The following is a 20,366-nucleotide window of genomic DNA, read 5'->3' as shown; positions in this document are numbered from 1 at the left end:
TTAGCTTTTTCTGCTTCACTAAGGGGAGTTGAGATCTCCCCATTCTCTACATGTGTCCTCTCCTCTGGGAAAAGCTGTTTGTTAGTGATTTGGGGCATTGTCTTTTTAGGCACACTTTACCATGTATGTAGTTTGAAATCTTCCTATTCTTTTCCTTCCTTTCTTTGTTTGTCTTGTTGATCCTGATAGTCCTGCACAGATTATCTTCACATACATATCCACACATTCTCCCTATTCATATAGAACCCTTTCCCACAATTGTGATTTCGTGTCTTCACTGCTTTCATTGTTTTTTGATATGTTAAAGCCCTTAAGTAGTAAAGACTTTTTCTTTTTTCTTTCTTAAAAATGCTAATATTTCTTCAGATTGACTAATTCATGCTGTTATTTGCATTTAATTTTATAATTTAGCTGGTGTTCATTTTTGAATAACTTTAATTTAAAAGTAGCTATGCTTTTGTTTTAATTAATTTCCACTTGTTATTTTTAATTTTAATTGGCAGCAAATGGTGTGTGGTTACTCAGTACCATGTATTGTTTTTATACATGTATACAGTTCATATGTTCAAATCATGACAATTATGTTTAATTCCTCATTTTTCATATGCTTATGATGGAAATACTCAGAATTCTTTTTCTCATCTGTTTGAAACACACAGTATTTTCTTATTACCAGACTTACCACCCTACCATGTAATCAGAAGCAATTTTTCCATTTAACTGTCATCTACCTCTTAGCCAACCTCCCTCTGACTCTGTCCTGTTTGTAGCCTCTGTTCCATTCCCATTCCATTTTAGTTGTGTTTGTATGAAGGTAACTAAGTAATAACTTTTTTTTCTTCCAAGTGTCTGAGCCTGTTCACATATTGAAACAAGATTAGTTTTCTGTAAAAGCCTGTGACATTTCAATATTGATTCAATTGGTAAATAAAACCCCTATTGTAGATCTCTGAGTGCCGGGAAGGTGGAGCTTTGTGAAACAATAATGAGAGACTTTCCAAAGCATTCCAGGGAGTATTGTGACTGCACATACACTGTGCATCCTGACGTTCAGCCTCTTTAGATGTGAGCTGAGCAGTAGCTGCCAGGGTCTTGGGAAGTCTAGGCAATCTGAATTGATTCACACATGCAGGGATGTACAGTAACCGGTTGTCATGTGTTTTTTAAAATGTAAAAAGATACTTCTCTGCCCTTCACTCAAATGTATTGCTTTCCATAATGCATTTTAAAATTGAGTCCTTGTGAAACTGCATCTGTTCAAGACAAGGGTTTTTAACTTCACTTCTTTAAGCAGATTGGTGTAAAATGTATTTTTATTAAAAATATTGAATCACATCAATGTACAAAGTAATGGGTTTCATTGTGACTTTGTCCTACACACACGTAGCACTTTGATGAAGTCAACCTGTTCTGTTTACATCTTTTATCATCTCAATTTCTCGACTTGCTCTCTTCCCTAGTAGACTGTATTTGATTTTCAGGGTATCTTTTTCTTTCAGTTTTCACATATGGGAGAAAGCACAGTACCAGTCTTTCTGCTTATATTTTTTCATAGCAAAAGAAACTCCAAAGCCCATAGTTTTTCCTTCAAATGGCAAGTGATAACTTTTGTTCATCACCTGTTAGTTGCCTTGCACTTATAATCACAATTCCTCCAAGGTGAAATCTTTTGTGTCTTCTTCAGCAAACAGTTCTGTCATGGAGAAGCCCAAAGTAATTATGCAATCATATGTAGCTTGTCCTTAATCAGGAGCCAGGCATAGAGGATCACCCCCAGGCCCTCATCATTGACTAAAAGATTAAAACCAACACTGATTTCTCAGGGCCACAAACAACTGTGTATCCATGTATCCGTCACAGCAGGCTGCATGCTGAAAACCTTCTGTTGCTCACAGTGGATCATTGAGCGAGCCCCTTGCAGACTTTGCCAGTTTCACTAAATTCTCTATATTTCATAAAGAAATGGAAGAAGCCTCCATATCTTGTGTATAAGGTATCTGTACTTATCATCAAAGGCCCATGTCAGAGTGGAAATAGAATTTATAAGAAGTAGGATAACTGTGCAAACTTGGATGTCCTTATGTGTATGGGCATGCAATGTGTATTACTTCTCCCTTGGGCCTACCCTTCTTTATGACACACTAGGAAAGATAGATCCTTACAGAATAACTTACCTTAATCATCTATTCAAAATTGGAAAGAGTAGGGTGAAAGCAAATTTGCATGCAAATAGATTCTCTCTGATTTTATATCTAATTTTGAGATGAAAAAGTAGGGCATATATCCCTTTGCTTTTCTTTGACTCCCATCATCTTCTTGGGTATTTTTTCAAATTTTGTACTAAATCAATATAATTTTATTCTTCTGTGCTACAACAGTTCACATTGAATGGGCAATTATTTTATACCTAAGTTAGTGCAATAACTATTCAAATTCCTACTGATTCTATTTCAATTACTACCAGCAGATGGCAAGCACCTAAAAATCTTTACTTAGACTTTTGCTTGGTCCTGTTTCTGAGAACAGAATGATGATTTCTAATGTGGCAGAAAAGATCTTATATATGCAGGCTTCCTGAGAGTTCTCTAATTCATATCTTTTCCATGTGACTATAGTCTCGAATTTTCTCTGTTCCTCAAATGCCCTTGCTCTGTACTCTCCAAGCATGTTTTTTTTATAAAAATAATTTTCATAAGAAAGATTCTTATATTAAAGATTGCTTTAAAGAATATGTAGGAATAGAATTCCTTGTCTCTATTTTTTATAATTGGACAATATTTTAAAATCATAAATATAATGCTATCTGATTCCATTTTTAGAAATTTATTCTACACACACGCACACATTGCATATATTAGTGTGCAAAAGAACTTAAAAACTTACAAATGTTACTTATTAATATATAACAAACTATTACAAACAAACCACATCTCCAGCAAATAGCTATTACCATTTTCATTGAGATACATTAGTTTTTATTATTTTGAAATAAGTAACATAACAAAGTGTAGTCCATCTCCACAACAGCACCCACCCACCTGACATCTTACTCATCTCCTCTGTAAGCTGTCCCTGAATCAGCTTTCCTACGAAGTGGTCCCCAGGGATGCTGCTCTCTGCCATCTTCTGCTTTCAGCTAGTTTACAATGGAGTGCTTTCCCCACCACTGCCCTTGCTTCTCGACTGTTCAGCTTCTGCTGTGTGGCCAGGAGAGAAAGGTTTTTGTGCACCAGCACTATGATTTATTCCTCCCCTTGCTTTGGGAAATACTACGTGGATTACAATTTTAGCCATGTAAAGTGCTATTTCAGTGATGCATTCTTGTGTCTAAACCTTTGATCCCATGTGCTGCTGCTCAGTATAACTTTCAGTAGAATTCGCAGGTCACAGAGGATGTTCACAGGGTTTGTCTTACTCAGTTGTTAATGCAATCAGTCTAATCAGATTTCCTTCAGGTGATGTTAAAATATAAGCAAGATCTTTCTCAGATGTATGTGAAACAATACATGGTGCTGCCTCTGTTGGCCTCAGGAATATTCAGTCTAATTGCTGATTTGGACCATCTCCATAACAGCATCACTTAGAGGACTTTTAATATAGTAGGATAAGTAATATGTGAATTTTAAACATACTTCAATTAGGTAAAATGGTTTATACTTCTTTATATTTTAACTGTAATCTTTAGTTAACTCTTCAAAAAATGGTGGACAAGATGATTATGTAATTCTCGAAAATCAACACTATCAGAGTGAATAATTTTGTGAGAGAATATGGAGTCTGCATTTTAGTAGCTGTTTCAGATATTTTCTCTCCTGAATATGAAATGATTGTGACAATGGGTAGGTCTAAAGTCAACAAATATGAAAGAGAAGGAGGAAGAATTATCATATTTACAAATTATAAGAAATGTTAGAATACATAAAAACATTAGTTAAGAATCATTAGTGAGAAACCAAGCTTGCAAATCACTGTAAAGGCGAGCTTGTTACTGGTTTATTCCAGATATACATTCACAAAGAACCCCTTCTCTGGTAGATTCTGGATGTGACTGGTAAAATCAAGGATTTCTGGGGATTCTATGAGCTTGAATGAGAATGGTCCAGCTTGAGCTGAGAGACTGTACAGAAGATTCTTAAGTGTGTGTTGGAAGAGATGCACACCCCCTTTTTCCTGTATCTGGTGATGAAAGATTGAACTGTTGGATAGGAAAGGAAGAATAAAAGGAAGAATTGATGGAGTATTCCAGTGTGTCACTAGCTTATGAAACTCCCAAGATTGGCCTGCTATATGTACTATTCACACCAAATCTGTAGATTCTGGTATTTTGGAGCTTCACACACCTAATAGTTATTCTTGTGCTAAGTGAAAATAAAGCATAGCTGAGAAGTATTGCAGAGGGCTCAGGGTGGGTTGGGGAGTGTAAGCCAGCCCAACCAGCCATTGGAAATCATCTGCTGGATTTCTATTTGTTCCTTACCGACTCTGCCTTGCACTCTCAATTGAAATCTCAGATTTTTTCCCCACGGACTAACCTCTCTTTTGGTTGAACTTGAAGAAATCTGAAACTATGATCTTGATATCCAAGTTAAGTCTAATGAAGAGGGGATAGTAGAGCATATGTGATATGAAAGAACAAGGGAGAATACTTGGAGATAAAAGATTAAGGAAGGGTGAAGAGGGTGGGGGAAGGAGAGGTGGGAGTGTGTTAATTTAAACTAAAGATGTATGATAGAGGAAAGGACGTAAGAGCTGGAAGTTGGGGAGGAATGGCTGTGGAATGCTGTCCTCAGGACACAGTGTGGCTGTTGCACACCTGAGCTCACAGCAGCTATGGTTCGCCATACTGAGCCTTCACTAGATCAAGAGAGTCAAATCGCCAGCATAGGGCGAGTGGCTCAAAACGCCCACCCCTAGCTGAAGAGCGACTGGCAGCTGATGGCTGAGGGAGGGAGACTCACTTTTCTTCAGGACTATGGCCAGTGGTGGGCTCCCCATTTCCCAGCAGATGACACCATGCCTACATACGAAAGAGGAACATTAGTTGGTCTCAGTGGTTAAAAAAATAAAAAAGTTAATAATCTATAAAAGAAGGGCATGAAGTTGGGAGGAAGATATGATGGGGGGTACTAGGCTAAGTTGAAGGGGTAAATATGATCAAGTACATTGCTCACATTTATGAAATTTTCAAGGAACAAATAAAAGTTAAAATTAATAATGAAAATTTTGAGACATATTTTCAAGTTTCCATGCATGTGTAAGTTAGGCAATGTTCAAGTAAAGATAAGTATAAATATCACCTTCATTATTCCTCTTGCTTTATAGGAAACACTAATAATAACTTTATATTTTGGGGTTTTTTTTTAAGCATGCAGAACATAATTGTTATGTCTGGTCACTGTGTTGTCTGTTTTCTGTCAGCCTGACACAAACCTAGACACAGCTGGGAAGAGAGAATCTTAATTGAGAAAATATCTCAATAAGATTGGCCTGTAGGCAAGTTTGTGGAGTACTGTCTTGATTAGTGATTAATGTGGGAGAACCTAGGGCATTGTTGGTGGTGCCATCCCTGGGGAGGTGGTCATGGGTTCCATAAGAAAGCAGGCTGAGCAAGCCATGTAAGTGGTACCCTTCCATGGTCCCTGCTTCAGTTCTTCCTCCAGATTCCTCCTGCCTGCCCTGCTTAAGTCCCTGCCATCACTTCCTTCAGTGATAGACTGTTACCTGGATGTGTAAGACGAAATAAGTCCTTTCCATCTGAAGTTGCTTTCAGGCATGGTCTTATCACAGGAATGGAAACCCTGACTGGGACAGTCACCTACTGCCTAATAGACTTAACTTCCATAGAGTAACTTCTCTTCAGTTCTCCTCCCATGTTTTTCTGAATGTTTACTGTTTCTTAGCATGCATTTTTAGTTTTTAATTATTTTACATGTATTTATTTATTTAGTGTGTGTGCTTAAATATGGAGGTCAGACATGTTGGAATTGCTAGTGTCCTTCCATTCTGTGAGTCTTGGGGCTCAAACTTACATTGCCAGGCTTGGTGGTAAGTGTCTCTTCTCTTAGGAATCATCTCACTGCTCATATCTATTTTTTAGCTGTCCCTACCCCCAGAGATATAATAATCAAGCACATGACTTTTTTTCCACTAAAAACAGTTCATTTGGTCACAAATTGAACTGGATTTTCTGTAATGTACTCTACAATGGTTGAGATAGAATGGCCACCATTCTAAACTGTGTACTGAAACTTGACTGAAGCCCTGTAGGTGCTCAGCAGGTCAAGTGGGTATGATGTGTAGAATAGTAGGGATAGAGTGATTTTGTAAAGATAAAAATGGTGGTGCTAGGATTATGGGTAATCCATTGAATCTAGTTTATTTCTTTTGTGTGTGTATGTGTTCACATTACTTCCTCCCTTTTATATTTTATTTTATAATTTGATTTAATTTTACATATCAGCCATGGATTCCCCTGTCCTCCCTCCTCCCTCCCCCATCCTTCCCCCAGCCCACCCCCATTCCCATCTCCTCCAGGACAAGGACTCCCCTGGGGATTTAGCTCAACCTGGTAGATTCAGTCTAGGCAGGTCCAGTCCCCTCCTCCCAGGCTAAGCAAAGTGTCCCTGCATTGGCCCCAGGTTCCAAACAGCCAGCTCATGCACCAAGGACAGGTCCCAGTCCCACTGGCTGGGGGCCTCCTAAACAGTTCAAGTTAATCAACTATCTCACTTATCCAGAGGGCCTGCTCCAGTTGGGGGCTCCTCAGCTATTGGTTCATAGTTCATGTGTTTCCATTAGTTTGGCTATTTTTCCCTGTGCTTTTTCCAATCTTGACCTCAACAATTCTCGCTCATATAATCCTTCCTCTTTCTCACCGATTGGCTTCCTGGAGCTCCACCTGGGGCCTGGCTATGGATCTCTGCATCTGCTTCCATCAGTCATTGGATGAGATTTCTATCACAACAGTTAGGGTGTTCGGCCATCTGATCACCAGAGTAGGTCAGTTCAGGCTTTCTCTCACCCATTGCCAGTATTCTATTGTGGAGGTATCTTTCTGGATTTCTGGGGACCTCTCTAGCACTTTGCTTCTTCCTGTTTCCGTGGGATCTTCATTTATCATGGTCTCTTTTTCCTTGTTCTCCCTATCTGTTCTTGATCCAGCTGGGATCTCCCACTCCCCTAAGCTCTCTCTTTCCCCAAACCTTGCCCTTCATTACCCCCCCACCATGTCCAGTTTGCTCATGTAGATCTCATCCATTTCTCTGTCATTGGGCGATCCCTGTGTCTTTCTTAGGGTCCTGTTTTCTAGGTAGCCTCCCTGGAGTTGTGAGTAACAGTCTTGTCATCCTTTGTTAACATAGTTTATTTCTATGTGTCTTAACCTCTAAAATATATAGATTTTTTCATGTATAAACAGGACTTATTTGAATAATGATGCTGTAACAATATACAAGAGAATGGGTGTCATAAACAACAGAAATTCAATTGCATATAGTTCTGGATCTAGAAATCTATGATGATATGGTTTCTTCATAGCTTGCAGATGTTAATAACTGCCTCCTTTCTATATGTTCATGTGACAGAAGCAGAAGGGTACAAAGACTATAGAGACAGACAGATAGGCAGACAAAGACAGAAAAATGAAGAAGAAGGAGGAGGAGGAGGAGGAGGAGGAGGAGGAGGAGGAGGAGGAGGAGACCGTCTTTCTTAAAAGGACCTCAATCCTTTTGGATCAATGTGCTATCATTATGACATCATTAACATCTAGTGAGGTACCTATGACTTCATTTAACATTAATTCATTCTTTATTCTATTTCTGGAAACATTCATATTAGAAGTGGATAGTTTCAATATACAAACTTGAGGTTTGACACAGTCATCCATAAAATATGTGTTTTGTGTTTATGTGTTTTATTATGCCATTGGAGTCTAATTTTTCTTACCTTATATTTTCTCATGTTTTTAATCTTCATGAAATGTTGCTATGGCCCTTCAAATTCATGTTACCTAAACATGTAAAACATATTTAGGGATCAATCTGACACCAGAATCGCATGGCCCATATCAATTCACATTTTCAATGGTTAAATCATAATATTACATTGTTTCTCTATTGTGTGTGGGTGAACCAAAATTTCCAGGCACACACGTCATGATCAGCAAGAGCTACCTTAAATTTAGTGTTTTTAATATCTAGACACAATGGTTTGGCTCCAGTTTGAACTTCTGTATATATTTTTGTATTCACTAAAATAATTACTGAGACATTTCAGTTGTGAAAGCCATAGAAAGAAAAGGCAAACTTTGCAACAAATCAGACTTCTCTTTAAAAGTTACTGCTGGCAAAGGAAAAATCAGATTTTTTCCAATGGAGTCTCACTGTATTTGTAAACCACACATAAGGGTAGGTCTTCTGCCCAGCAGTAGATGCCAAGACAAAATGAACTCTATGATGCTTTTGTAGATTTTTTTCTCATATTGCTTGGCTTTTAACTTACTATCTTTTGCATATATATATATATATATATATATATATATATATATATATATATATGTTTTCCAATTCTGTGTTTCTATGGGTCTTTCGTGTGTGTGTGTGTGTGTGTGTGTGTGTGTGTGTGTGTGTGTGTTTCTTGTATTTTATTTTTATTTTTTCCATTCTTGTTTGCTTTTTATGGGCCTATTTGTTTTCTTTTAAGAGAGAGAGAATAGAGTTGGATGGATGATAAGGTGGGGAGGATCTGGGAGAAGATGGGGGACACTGATCAAAACATATTGTAAAGCTTTAATAAAAAAAGAAAAAAGAAACATTAAAAAGGTTATAAAATTAAGAATTATGTTTTAGTTCTGTACAGTGATTTTAAAGGGTTTCAGTGTGTCAACAATTTTATAGTAGTTCTTATTCATTCTTTGGGACTTTTATACATGTATACTATATTTATCTAAGCTCTCCTCTCTAGTACCCCTGGAGATCTCACCCAAATTTATATCTTCTTTTTAAAATTCTTAAAATAGCATGGGCTTCAGAAACAAGATTTTTGGTTATCACAGTCAACCTCCATCTTGGTTCATTACCAACTTATGAACCATGGTTCTCTCAGGGGAACTAGGAAAGCAAATATCTTCATGAGCCACCATGTCTCGAATCATTGTCTTGTGGTTACACTATGATTTCTCCAAGGATAGTCTTTCCTATGTCTGTGCCAACACATGGTTCTATTCCTGGGGGAATGAGAAACAACATAACAATTATATTCAGTTTTCTCTAATTGGGGACAGTTTATTGGTAATTTGTCCTCTGGGTCCTCTCAAAGTTTTGAGAAATTTGAACTCACACTAATTTCTCCAGAACTGTTGCCCAAAGTATATTGATATATTGACGTAGAATCACTTGTTTGTGAGATTACAGCTCTTCCATTTGTCACAATGCAATATAGAGGTCCTTAGAGACACCTTCTCCCTTACTGTATTCCATGCATACTATCGAGAAACAGAAGACTCTTTCCATGATGTGTTGCTTAAGGCATTAATGATCTTAGAAGCCATGTGAATACAGATGTAAAATGTACACTTGATGGTATGGTTGCACATTGGTCAGTGTTATGTATACCCAGCTCTTCTCCTTCTTTTGATGTAACAATTACTGTGTCGAGTAATTCACCTTTTTCCTCCTTTTATTGAAAATAGATTATTTTCACCAACAATGTATTCTAATTACAGTTTTCCCTCTCTCTACTCCTCCCAGTTCCTCCCCATCCACCCTCTCATCAGGATCCACGTCCATTCTGTCTCTTATTAGAAAAGAAAAGGCCTCTCAGAGATAACAACAAAACATTACAAAATAAAATATAATAAGATAAAGTAAAACCCACCAAATTTGAACAAGGTAAATGAACAGAGGTAAAAGCCCTAAGAGAAGGCACAAGAATCAGAGACCCACTCATTCACACTCAGGAGCCCTATAGAAACATTAAACTGGAAGCTATAATATATGAACAGAGGATCTGATGCCAACCCATGCAACCCTGTGCCTATTGCTTCATTCTCTGTTAGTTTATCCAGTATTTGCTCTGTTGACTTATAGGGTCTTGTTTTTTTGTATCCTTCCTCCTGTATGACTCTTACAGTCCTTTTGCCCCCATCTTCTGCAGGCTTCCCTGAGCTCTGAGGTGAGGGATTTGATAGAGACATCCTATTTAGCACTGAGTGTTTCAAGGCCTCTCCATAATGCCTGGCTATGGATATCTGTATTTGTTCCCATTTGCTGCAGAAGGAAGATTCTCTGATGATGAATGAACAAAGCACTTATCTATGAGTATAGCAGAATGTGATTTGGAGTCAATTTTTATCACTAATTCTTTTAGAACAGTAGTATTTGGCTTTACCCTAGGTCCCTTGGCTATCTACTCTCTGGTTCTTGGTCACTCAAGCAGTGTTGGATATGGGTTCCATCTCAAGGAGTGGGCCTTAAGTCAAATTAGTTATTGTTTGGTTGCTCCCAGCAAGTTTTGTGCCACCATTGCACTAGCATATCTTGCAGGCAGTACACTATTTTAGATCAAAGGGGTTGTGGCTGGGTTGCTGTTTCTGTTTCTCTTATTGTAGCATGTAGAGTATCTTCCTGTAACAAAGATGCTAGGGATGAGGAAGGCTCAATGTAGGTACTAGCTTATCTGCTCCACGTTCAATGAGTTGTATAGTTATTGTCTTCAGCAACTAGGCCTTGCAGAAATCAATTTGTGGAGAACAACCTATAGTCTTGGCAATAGCCTCAGTTGGCAGCCATGGGGCCCCTTTGGTCTTCAATTAGATGTAACCCAATCCTGGTACTACAGACTTCATTTGGTGATAAGAGATGGCCAGTGAGGATTCTGTTTCTCCCATTATTTGGTGATTTCATTTAGATTGCCCTCATATACATATATATTTTAGGAAGTTTCTACTATATTTGGTTTCCAAACTGTGGGGTTCCCTACAAGTGTCACAGAGAGCAGGAAACTATCTGCAGATAGACAAGAATAAAATCTGGTTCAACATGACTTAGTTAGCCATACTGGTTCAAACTCCTGGAGTCTGTCCCTGAACATTTTTTTAAAAACCATATTTAAACACAGTAAAAGTTTAGGGAAAAGTTTCTTCATGACAATTATCACAACATGCTTAAGGCATGACTACATCAAAACTCCCTTGCAAATGACATGTCTTTTTTAATTATTTTTTTTCATTTATTTTCAACCACAATTTACTCTCCCTCTTGTATTCCTATTCCCTCCTTCCACCTCCCATAATGCCCCTTTCCATTCCTCCTCAGTTCAGAGAGAGGCAGGCTTCCCATGGTAGTCAACAACACATGTCATATCATGTTGTGGCAGGACCAAGCTCTTCCCCTTGAATCAAGGCTGGGCAAGGCATCCCAGCATGGGAAATAGGTTCCAAAAAGCTAGCTCATGTGCCAAAGACAAGTCCTGATTACACTGCTAGGGACCCTGCAAACACACCAAGCTACACAACTGTTACCCACATGTGGAGGGCCTAGGTTGGTTCCATGCAGACTCCCTTGCCATGAGTCCAGAGTCCACAAGCTCTCACTAGCTCAAGTCAACTATCTCTGTGGGTACCCCCATGATGATCTTGACCCCCCCTCTTGCTCATACAATTCTTTCTCCCTCTCTTCAACTGGAATCCTGGTGCTTGGCCCAGTGCTTGCCTGTGGATCTCTGCATCTGCTTCCATCAGTTACTGCATGAAGGTTCTCTGATGACAATTAGGCTAGAGTAGATGTTGTTTAATAACCCAGTGACCTTTTGCTATTATGTGGAGCCTGCCCTCACCTAAATTTCCCAGACTCCTGATCATTGTATCTCAGTCAATAGAATCCATCCTCAGGAAAGAGGCCTCATGTACTTTCCAAAAGAGTTTGCTGTTATGCTTATTACAAATGATTCCTCCCTAGACCCTTATCCTGGCACTGTGTTTCAGTCAATAGAACCCATTCTTGTGGAAGAGGCCACAGGTACCCTGCAAAAGACATGTCCTTCCCTTGTAAAGCAAAGTTTTGTCTTTCCCTTGTAAAGCAAAAGACGTGGTTTCTCTACTGCTATCTGAGAGAGGTAGACTTCATGCCCTCTTCACTAAACTACCCCTTAAACACTCCTTAATTTTAGTTATCTCTGCCTGAATTCACTCCCATAACTCCCTCTCTCCTCCCCTCCCCACCCCACTTGATCCTGCTGTTCCAGACACTGCAATCAATCCATAATTATCTATTCTATTTCTTTTCTAATGAGATCTATCTGTCCCCTCAAGTCATTTTCTCAATAACTACCCTCTGCTAGGTTATCTTGACTTAACATCTAATATCAGCATTTGGTCTGTAATCCTCTTTCTTTGTGGGTCTTTATGTGTTTTAACATCAGGGTAACTATGGCCTCATAAAATGAATTTGACAATGTTCTTTCTGTTTGTATTTTGTGGAATAATTTGAGGAATATTGATGTTAACTCTTCTTTTAAAGTCTTTTAGAATTCCATGCAAAAATAATCTGACCCTGGGCTTTTTTGTTTGGGGGATGTTTAATGACTTCATCTATTTCACTTGGGGTTATAGGTATATCCAAGTTGCTTATCTGATCTTAAGTTTGGTAAGTGTATAGAGACCCATAGAGGTTTCCTAGTGAAAAACTTACTCAGGGTCTGAGAATCTGAGCTTGCTTTACCCAGCATGGCTGCATAAGGGGATAATTTGTCCATGGGCATAGTTACCAGGTATTTGGAAGCTACCAAGTATTTGGCTGTGTGATATGAATTGATATAGAAAGGGGGAGATCTTTTGCCCTGCCCATTGGCATTGTTATAAAAAGCCCCTTTGAAGAGGCAGAAGGGACCATTGGATTTTGATCCAGGTCCTCCTAAAGCTATCCTGTGTTTCTGTCAGTCTTCTCTCTGGCATCTTTCTATCTAAAAATTTCTTATCCCTCTCTTCTCTTCATAGGAACCCTTTAAAAGGTGGGGTCTGGCCTCCCACAGATGGTGCCCAAACAGGGACTTGTGTGCAGAGGAAGTAAGTGAGAGTAGGAAAACACTGTGAGAAGCAATTGGTCATGTCCAGTTTTGTATTAAGGTTAAGATGGTGGTATTTTATTTTTTGGGAGCAAAAACTGTATATAGAAAAATTAGGCAGCAGCAAGTATCTCTCTCTATTGAGGTTTCTTTCTCTGTGTTCATTTCTATCTATAAAATTAGGTAAAAAAATATAAGGTTTAGGTATAGGTATATTGTATAAGAAGGAATTTAGGGTAAGAATAGAATTTCCCTAGTGTCAGATCTGATGCACAAAAAACAGCATTCAGGAACAAGCAGCCACTGCAGACTTAGAAGCCTGAGAAAGAAAAGCTGCTATGGGGCAGGGAAAGAGTAAACAGATGTTTATATATTCACTTGTAGAAAGTTTGAAAACTAGGGAGTTAAGGTAGACCCACAACATGTACAGAGGTTCTTGGAGTTCATAGAGGAACTGTGTCCTTGTTTCTCCAACTATGGGACTCTGAACAAAGACTCCTGGGGGAGAACTGGAGTCAAAATACAAAAATATTATGAGGAATATGAGCTGGAAAATATTCCCATGGAAGTTTTTAGCCTGTGGGCATTAATTCAGGACAGCTTAGATCTAAGCTCTGACTGGCAGGGGGCATTTTCCTTGAGGCAGATATGATTGGAACAAAATCTTCCACTCTACTGGAACTGCTGCTATATGAGAACATTTTTACAACATTGTTCAATCACATACAGTTCCCTCTTAGCCATGAAGCTGAGTTTAAGGAACAGAAGTCTTGGAGTGAGACAAGAGAGAAACTGAAAGGCTTGAAAAACTTAGTAATTTCCTTTTCTCAAAACCTGGAAGCTCTTCAGGTCTCTCCTTCACAGGTCTCTTTTCCTTCTGTAGAGGCAGAATTAGACTCACCTGTGGGGTTGTCTATCAGAATGGAAAGATCACCCATAATTGCCATGGAACAAACACCTCCTGGATCATGGCAAACCCTTGATGCTAGTGCTGTGTCTCCTCTTCAAGCCAGTATCCAGGAGTCAACTATCAGAGGGGGAGAGGCACAAGGCTTTCAAATGTTCCCCATAATTAAACAGTCAGACACCCAGGGTGATATAAATGGAGCCAGGGGTGCAGCAGCTGCAACTGGCCGCTGCTGTTTCCTCCTGGACTCAGAAGGGCTGTTTAAAAACTGTAGCTCATAGCAGTGGGACAGCATTCAGCCATGCAGCATGAGGTAAAAGAGAGCCCTCAGGGTCTCAGGACACTGAGGTCTCTAGGCAGGCAGGCCTGGAAATGGGAGGTGCAGACAGACTAGGACAGTAAAAAAGCTGAATGGAGAAAGCAACCAAAGTCACACAGTTTCTGTTTGCTGGCTGTGCAGAAAGCTTTCTGAAAGGAGCTCTGTAGCAGCTCAGTTACTATGGCAAGTACCTTTGTTCTGAGGCAAGATTCCTCAGGAAAGACTGTCATAAAATGCTGCTGGAGCTGGGAGTGAAGTTTCAGCAATGTTTGAATTGTTGCATTCAGGGGAACTGCAATGAATTTGGGTAAAGGGACTGCTCCCAGCCAGCAACAATCCACCACTGGGAGCACTTCCAGTGGTTCTGGAATGGCTGGGAAGGCCTGACAGGGAAGGTGGCTTAAGGGGAGCAGTAGCATCTCAAGTGTTACAGTCCCCTGGCAGAGGCACTCACCGAATCCCAGGGTCAAGGGAACTGGATACAAAGACTCTAGAGCTGCTGACGGAGAACTTTAAGACCATAATTAGAACCAACTTTTTTGAGGTTTTACAAACTTCAGAAATGAAGCAGTTTCATGCCCACCTGTAATTTTAACTGTGGTGACTCACAATTCATGTACCCTCTGTCTTGTTAAAAGAAAATGTAAATAGTTCTGTTAAGAAATCTCTTTTTGATGTTTGCTAAAGTTTGTAAAATAGTCCTATAGAGAGTTTGCTTTTGAATGTAAGTTTGTAAGAATTGTAAATACGTATAGTAATATTCATGCTAGTTGTAAATATGTATAGTAATATTCATACTAGAATTATGTTAACCTGTTGATATTAATGAACCATGGTTTGGTGAAGCTAAGGGAGTCTTTAAGTTTGATGCAGTTGCATCCAGAGTTTACTGATTTGATGCATTTGCATCAACAGTTTATTGATTTAAGAAAAGGCTTGGCACAGCTAAGGCTGTTATAGACATTTTAGACTCACTCAAAAAGGACATTCTATTTTGGTCATCCTCTACTCCTTTACTGTGCGGTGTGGCAGTCCTAAGGATTGCTGTGGTTGTTCCAACTATTTGCAAGCTCTTAGTAAGGACCTGATTCAGAGCTGAATTAAGCTCTGTACTTCCCCCTGCCAGAGGCTGGTAGTCAGGGATGGATAACGTTCTTCTTGCTAGCTGCCAACCAATGACAGAGTACAATTGATGGAAAGTGTATCTCAAGGATGGTCTGAGAATCTGAGCCTGCTTTACCCAGCAGGCCTGCATAAGGGGATTATTTGATGATGGGCGTGGTTACCAGATGTTTGGAAGGGTCTACACTTGGCTGTGCAGTATGCTTTGATCTAGCAAGGGGGAGGTTTTTGCCCCACCCTTGGCATTGCTATAAAAAGGCTTTTTGAGGAGGCAGATTGTTGGATTTTGATGGAGGTCCTCCCAAAGCTTTCCTGTGTTTCTGTCTGTCTCCTCTCTTCTATCTTACTATCTAAAAATTTCTTATCCCTCTCTCCTCCTTATAGGAACCCTTTAAAATGTAGGAGTTGGCCTCCCACATATGTTATACCTACTGAGAAAGTTATCCATTTTATTTTAGATTTTCCAATTTGGTGGAATATAGGTTTTTTTAAAGTATGTCCTTATGATTCACTGGATTTCCTCAGTGTCTTTTCATTTTTGACTTTTTGTTTTTGTTTTTATTTTTTAATTGAAAGTAGATCCTTATTTCATACATACATCCACACCACAGTGGACCTCCCTCCACTCCTCCAGCTACTCCCAGTCCTTCTCCCTCAGATCCATTCCTCCTCCATTAATTCAGATATGCTCTCTCTAATTTTTAGCTAATTTAGATAAAGGTTTATCTATATTGCTAATTTTCTCAAAGAACCAACTCTTTGTTTTAATGATTCTTTGTATTCTTTTTGTTTATATTTTATTTATTTCAGCCCCAAGTTTGATTATTTCTTGTTATCTGCTCATTTGGGGTGTATTTTCTTCTTTTTATTTTAGAAATTTCAGGTATGCTGATAAGTTGCTAGTATAAGATCACTCCAGTTTTTTCATGTAGGTACCTAGTGCTATGAACTTTCCTCTTAGAACAGCCTTCATTATGTGCCATTAGTTTGGATATACTGTATATTCAATTTCATTCAATTTTAGAAAGTCTTTAATTTCTTTCTTAATTTTTGTCTTGACCCATTTTTCATTTAGAAGAGAGTTGTTCATTGTGGTGGTTTGAAAGAAAAAGACCCCTAAAGGGCATGGCACTATTAGAAATATGAAGTTTTGCTGTAGCCTTATTCTATAACATTAAAAATATGTACGTTTATTAATTCTTTGAAGATTTCATGCATTGTATTTTGATTGTATTCACCCCCTTACTCATCTTTCAGATCCATTCCTCATTTCATGCCCATCAGATTTTGTGTCCTCATTTTAAGAATTCATCTGATCTAATTATTGCTGACTCAATTCCTATAGGGGTGTGGCTATTCACTAGATTAGTGGTTCTCAACCTTCCTGCTGCTGTGATCCCTTAACACAGTTCCTCATGTTGTGGTGACTCTAACCTTAAAATTATTTCTGTTGCTACTTCATAACTGTAATTTTGCTGCTGTTATGAATTGTCAGGTAAATATCTGATATACAGATGATCTTAGGCAATCCCTATGAATGGGTCATTAAACTCCCCCAAAGGGATTGCACTAGAGTATCTTCAATAGATCAAGGACCACACCCTTAAAGAAAATCAGCTCTCCATCTCCTGGCAGCTATCAGTTGCCAGTAGCTTCTCCCTCTCCCCTCTCTGCTAGGAAATTGACTGATTTCACATCTGAAATAGCCTGTTTTGTTGTAGTCACTCACTACCACCAACTCACAATTTTTCTGCTCTCTCTTCCATGATAATTCCTTAGCCTTAGGAGAAGGGGTGGACTGTAAATGTCCATTTAGGGCTATACTCTCTTATTCCCTTGCAAAAAGAAGATTCTCTACAATTTTTAAGAGATATGATAATTCAAGCCCCCCCCCAGAATATGAAAGTAAAAATGTTTTTCCTTTTATGCAACAGTTGACATTAACAGAATTTTCAAGTGTAGTGAATGAAAAATTATATCTGATATGCTTTCAGTTTTAAATTCTCGAGTCACTAACAAAATAAAGTCCCTTTGTCTAGGTTTACTAAACCTCTCACCAGAGATTACCTTCCACTCAAAATTCATGATCTGCAAAGCTGTCCTAGGAGGTACCTGCTGCTAACACAAGGGTGCCTCAGGACAAAGAGAATGCTGCTTCCTGAGAAGTGATGTTTTTATTTCTAAAATATTTATTTATGTGTATATGTGTATGCTTGAGTGTGTGTATTTACAGAGGCCAGAAGAGGGTGTTAGATTCTTTTGAACTGAAGTTACAGGTGTTTATGAGCCAAGCTTCCTCTGTGTAGCCCTAGTTGTCCTGGAACTCACAATGTAGACCAGGCTGACCTCAAACTCAACAGAGATATGCCAGCCTTGCCTTCTGAGTACTTGAATTAAAAGTGTGCACTACCACCACCCTGCTCAATACTTAAGTATTTTTATATGCCCATTAAATTGAGGCGGTCAAGAGTCAGAAAATGGATCCCCTGGCATTTACTATAAATATCTTCAATTTGAGTCTTACAATCTTGAGTTGTGTTAATATATATTTCAATCCTGACTTACAATGCTCCCATCTGATCAGCAGTGTAAGATGGACATCAGTGTATCTGGATAATTCCTATTTATAACTCAAGTGAAATACACATCTTGAGAAAGGTTTTGTGGTTTTTTCCCCCTCAAGATTATGTTAATTATTACTCCATGGATTTCTATAGAATTCCATATAACTTTTATAGGTCTTGCCTCAAAGAACTGCTTTGGAATATCAAGGTTCTAGCTTTCCCAAACTACTACTAATAGTTGTTGTCTGGATAAAATTTGATAATATTATTGCATATTAAACTATTTGACAAAACACAAGACAACTGGAATGTCATTTGTCACTACATATCTACACACGTGTGTGAGAATGCAAGTGTGACTGTATTCCAGAGGAACAAGAAAGCTGTGCACTAATTCCTATGTAATTGGAGTTAAAATTCTTATATTCTCCTGGAAAGTTGTAGAAAATTTTAAAGTTCTTAGGCATCTTGTACCAAATTTCATAAAATTGGAAATTTTTTAAGTAATAGTAGAAAACCCAGGCACATTTTAAAATAAACTTAAAATTGGAGAAAGGGATAATATCAACACCTTCCATTTATTGATACCAGTCCCAATATCTGATAAAATGAATATAACAAAATCATATAATATTCTGTTTTAGCATTTCTTCTCATGGGTACAGGAATAATGTCAGCAAAGCATTTTGAGGGAAGGCAGTAAATGAGAGACTAGTGAGATAGAGTTTTAATAATTTGTATTTCTATTATTGAGGAAGTAAGATCATATAGATGCAAAAAAGAAAATTATCAGTTGGAAAAATCTGTCTTCCTGTTCAAGAGTTTTCTTAAAGCCGCTTTCATGTCTTTATTTCTCAAGCTATAAATGAAAGGATTCAGCATGGGAGTGACCACTGTGTACATCACTGAAGCAATTATGTTATTGTCATTAGTACTGTTGGATGGTGGCAGAAAATAGAGACCAATAATTGCCCCATAATAGAGAGCCACCACTGAGAGGTGGGACCCACAAGTAGACAAGGCTTTGCAGATGCCCTTGGTTGAGGGAACCCGGAGGATAGTGAATCCAATACGGCCATAAGAAATGAGGATGCATAGAAACGGAAGCATAATAGCTGCCAATCCTGCTGTGAAGATTACCAATTGGTTGAGGGATGTGTCAGAGCAGGACAACTTGAGCAGGGCACCCAGGTCACAGAAGAAATGGGGGACAGTATGGTCAGCACAGAAGGAAAGCTGGGCTAGGAGGAGAGTGTGCAAAAGAGCACAAGCAGAAGCTATGACCCAGGACATACCTACCAGCATGGCACAAAGGCTCTGACTCATGATGATGGTGTAATGCAGAGGGTGACAGATGGCCACATACCTGTCATAGGCCATTGAAGTGATAAGGAAACTGTCCAAGTCAGCAAAGAATATGAAAAAGTATGTCTGTGAAACACACCCCTCATAGGTGATGGCTATGTGCTGGCTCTGCACTTTTGTTAACATTTTTGGGACAGTGACAGATGAAAAGGAAATGTCTGTGAAGGCCAAGTGGCTGAGGAAGAAGTACATGGGTGTGTGGAGGCGAGAGTCCAGCCTGATGAGCAGGATGATGAGCAGGTTCCCCAGCACCGTGGTCAGGTACATGGCCAGGAACAGGGTGAAGAAGACATTCTGCTGCTCTGGTCTGATAGGGAGCCCCAGGAGGAGGAATTCAGACACACTGCTTTGGTTTTTGAGCCTCATACTGTGTATCAGCTGGGGGCAGCTATTTCTGGGGAAGTTGAAGAAATAAGAAATGATTGTGACATATGATGATAGAGATGTTTGTTAAAGACTCAGGAAATGTCTTCTATTACATGTTTTTCTTTTATATCTTCCATGTTTTGCTGCAAATGTGGTGGAGGAAAAAAAATTAGATTTAGGTATGCAGCCGCTTTCTTTCCCAGTCTGATCCCAGTCTCTGTAAATAATAATAGTTACAGTCAACATTTACTTACTGTTTTCCTTATATATGATTCTAACCATGTGTGCATACTAACCCATTCAGTAGTTGTAAATAGATGGCCTAGGTACATGCTGTTATAATTTCTACTCTACAGATGGATGGTTGAAGAAAATATTCTCACAGCCACAGAAGTAAGATAGAGAGAAGAGGGGTCCTGAACCCCAAGTATTTTGACTCCAAGTTTGTTCTCCTGAGGCAAAATTTTTTTCTGGTGTCTGAAATCTAATGAACCTTCATAATTCTGCTTGGATGATTTCTGCACTTCTTTAAGTCCTGATTGTCTGTGCTTATAATTAGTATTTCTATGTTGGTCACTAGCTATGGTTTAGAATGTAGCACAGGCAATTAATTCATATGTAATATCAATTCTTTGGTAAAACAGCTGTCACACCCAGTTAAAAT

General features: G+C 38.8%; 1 protein-coding gene across 1 annotated transcript; it reads right to left on the bottom strand.

Annotated features, from left to right (window-relative positions):
• Positions 1-18,760: 18,760 nt before the first annotated feature.
• LOC114686038 (olfactory receptor 3) lies at positions 18,761-19,702 on the bottom strand. The gene has a single exon (XM_028860687.1). It carries the CDS (start codon positions 19,700-19,702, stop codon positions 18,761-18,763), a length of 942 nt encoding a protein of 313 aa, XP_028716520.1.
• Between the last annotated feature and the right edge of the window lie 664 nt (positions 19,703-20,366).

This window comes from Peromyscus leucopus, chromosome 4, assembly GCF_004664715.2.
Source record: "Peromyscus leucopus breed LL Stock chromosome 4, UCI_PerLeu_2.1, whole genome shotgun sequence".
Taxonomy (NCBI): Eukaryota; Metazoa; Chordata; class Mammalia; order Rodentia; family Cricetidae; genus Peromyscus; species Peromyscus leucopus.
The sequence above is the reverse complement of the archived record's forward strand: the minus strand, read 5'-3'. Positions and strand labels throughout refer to the sequence as shown.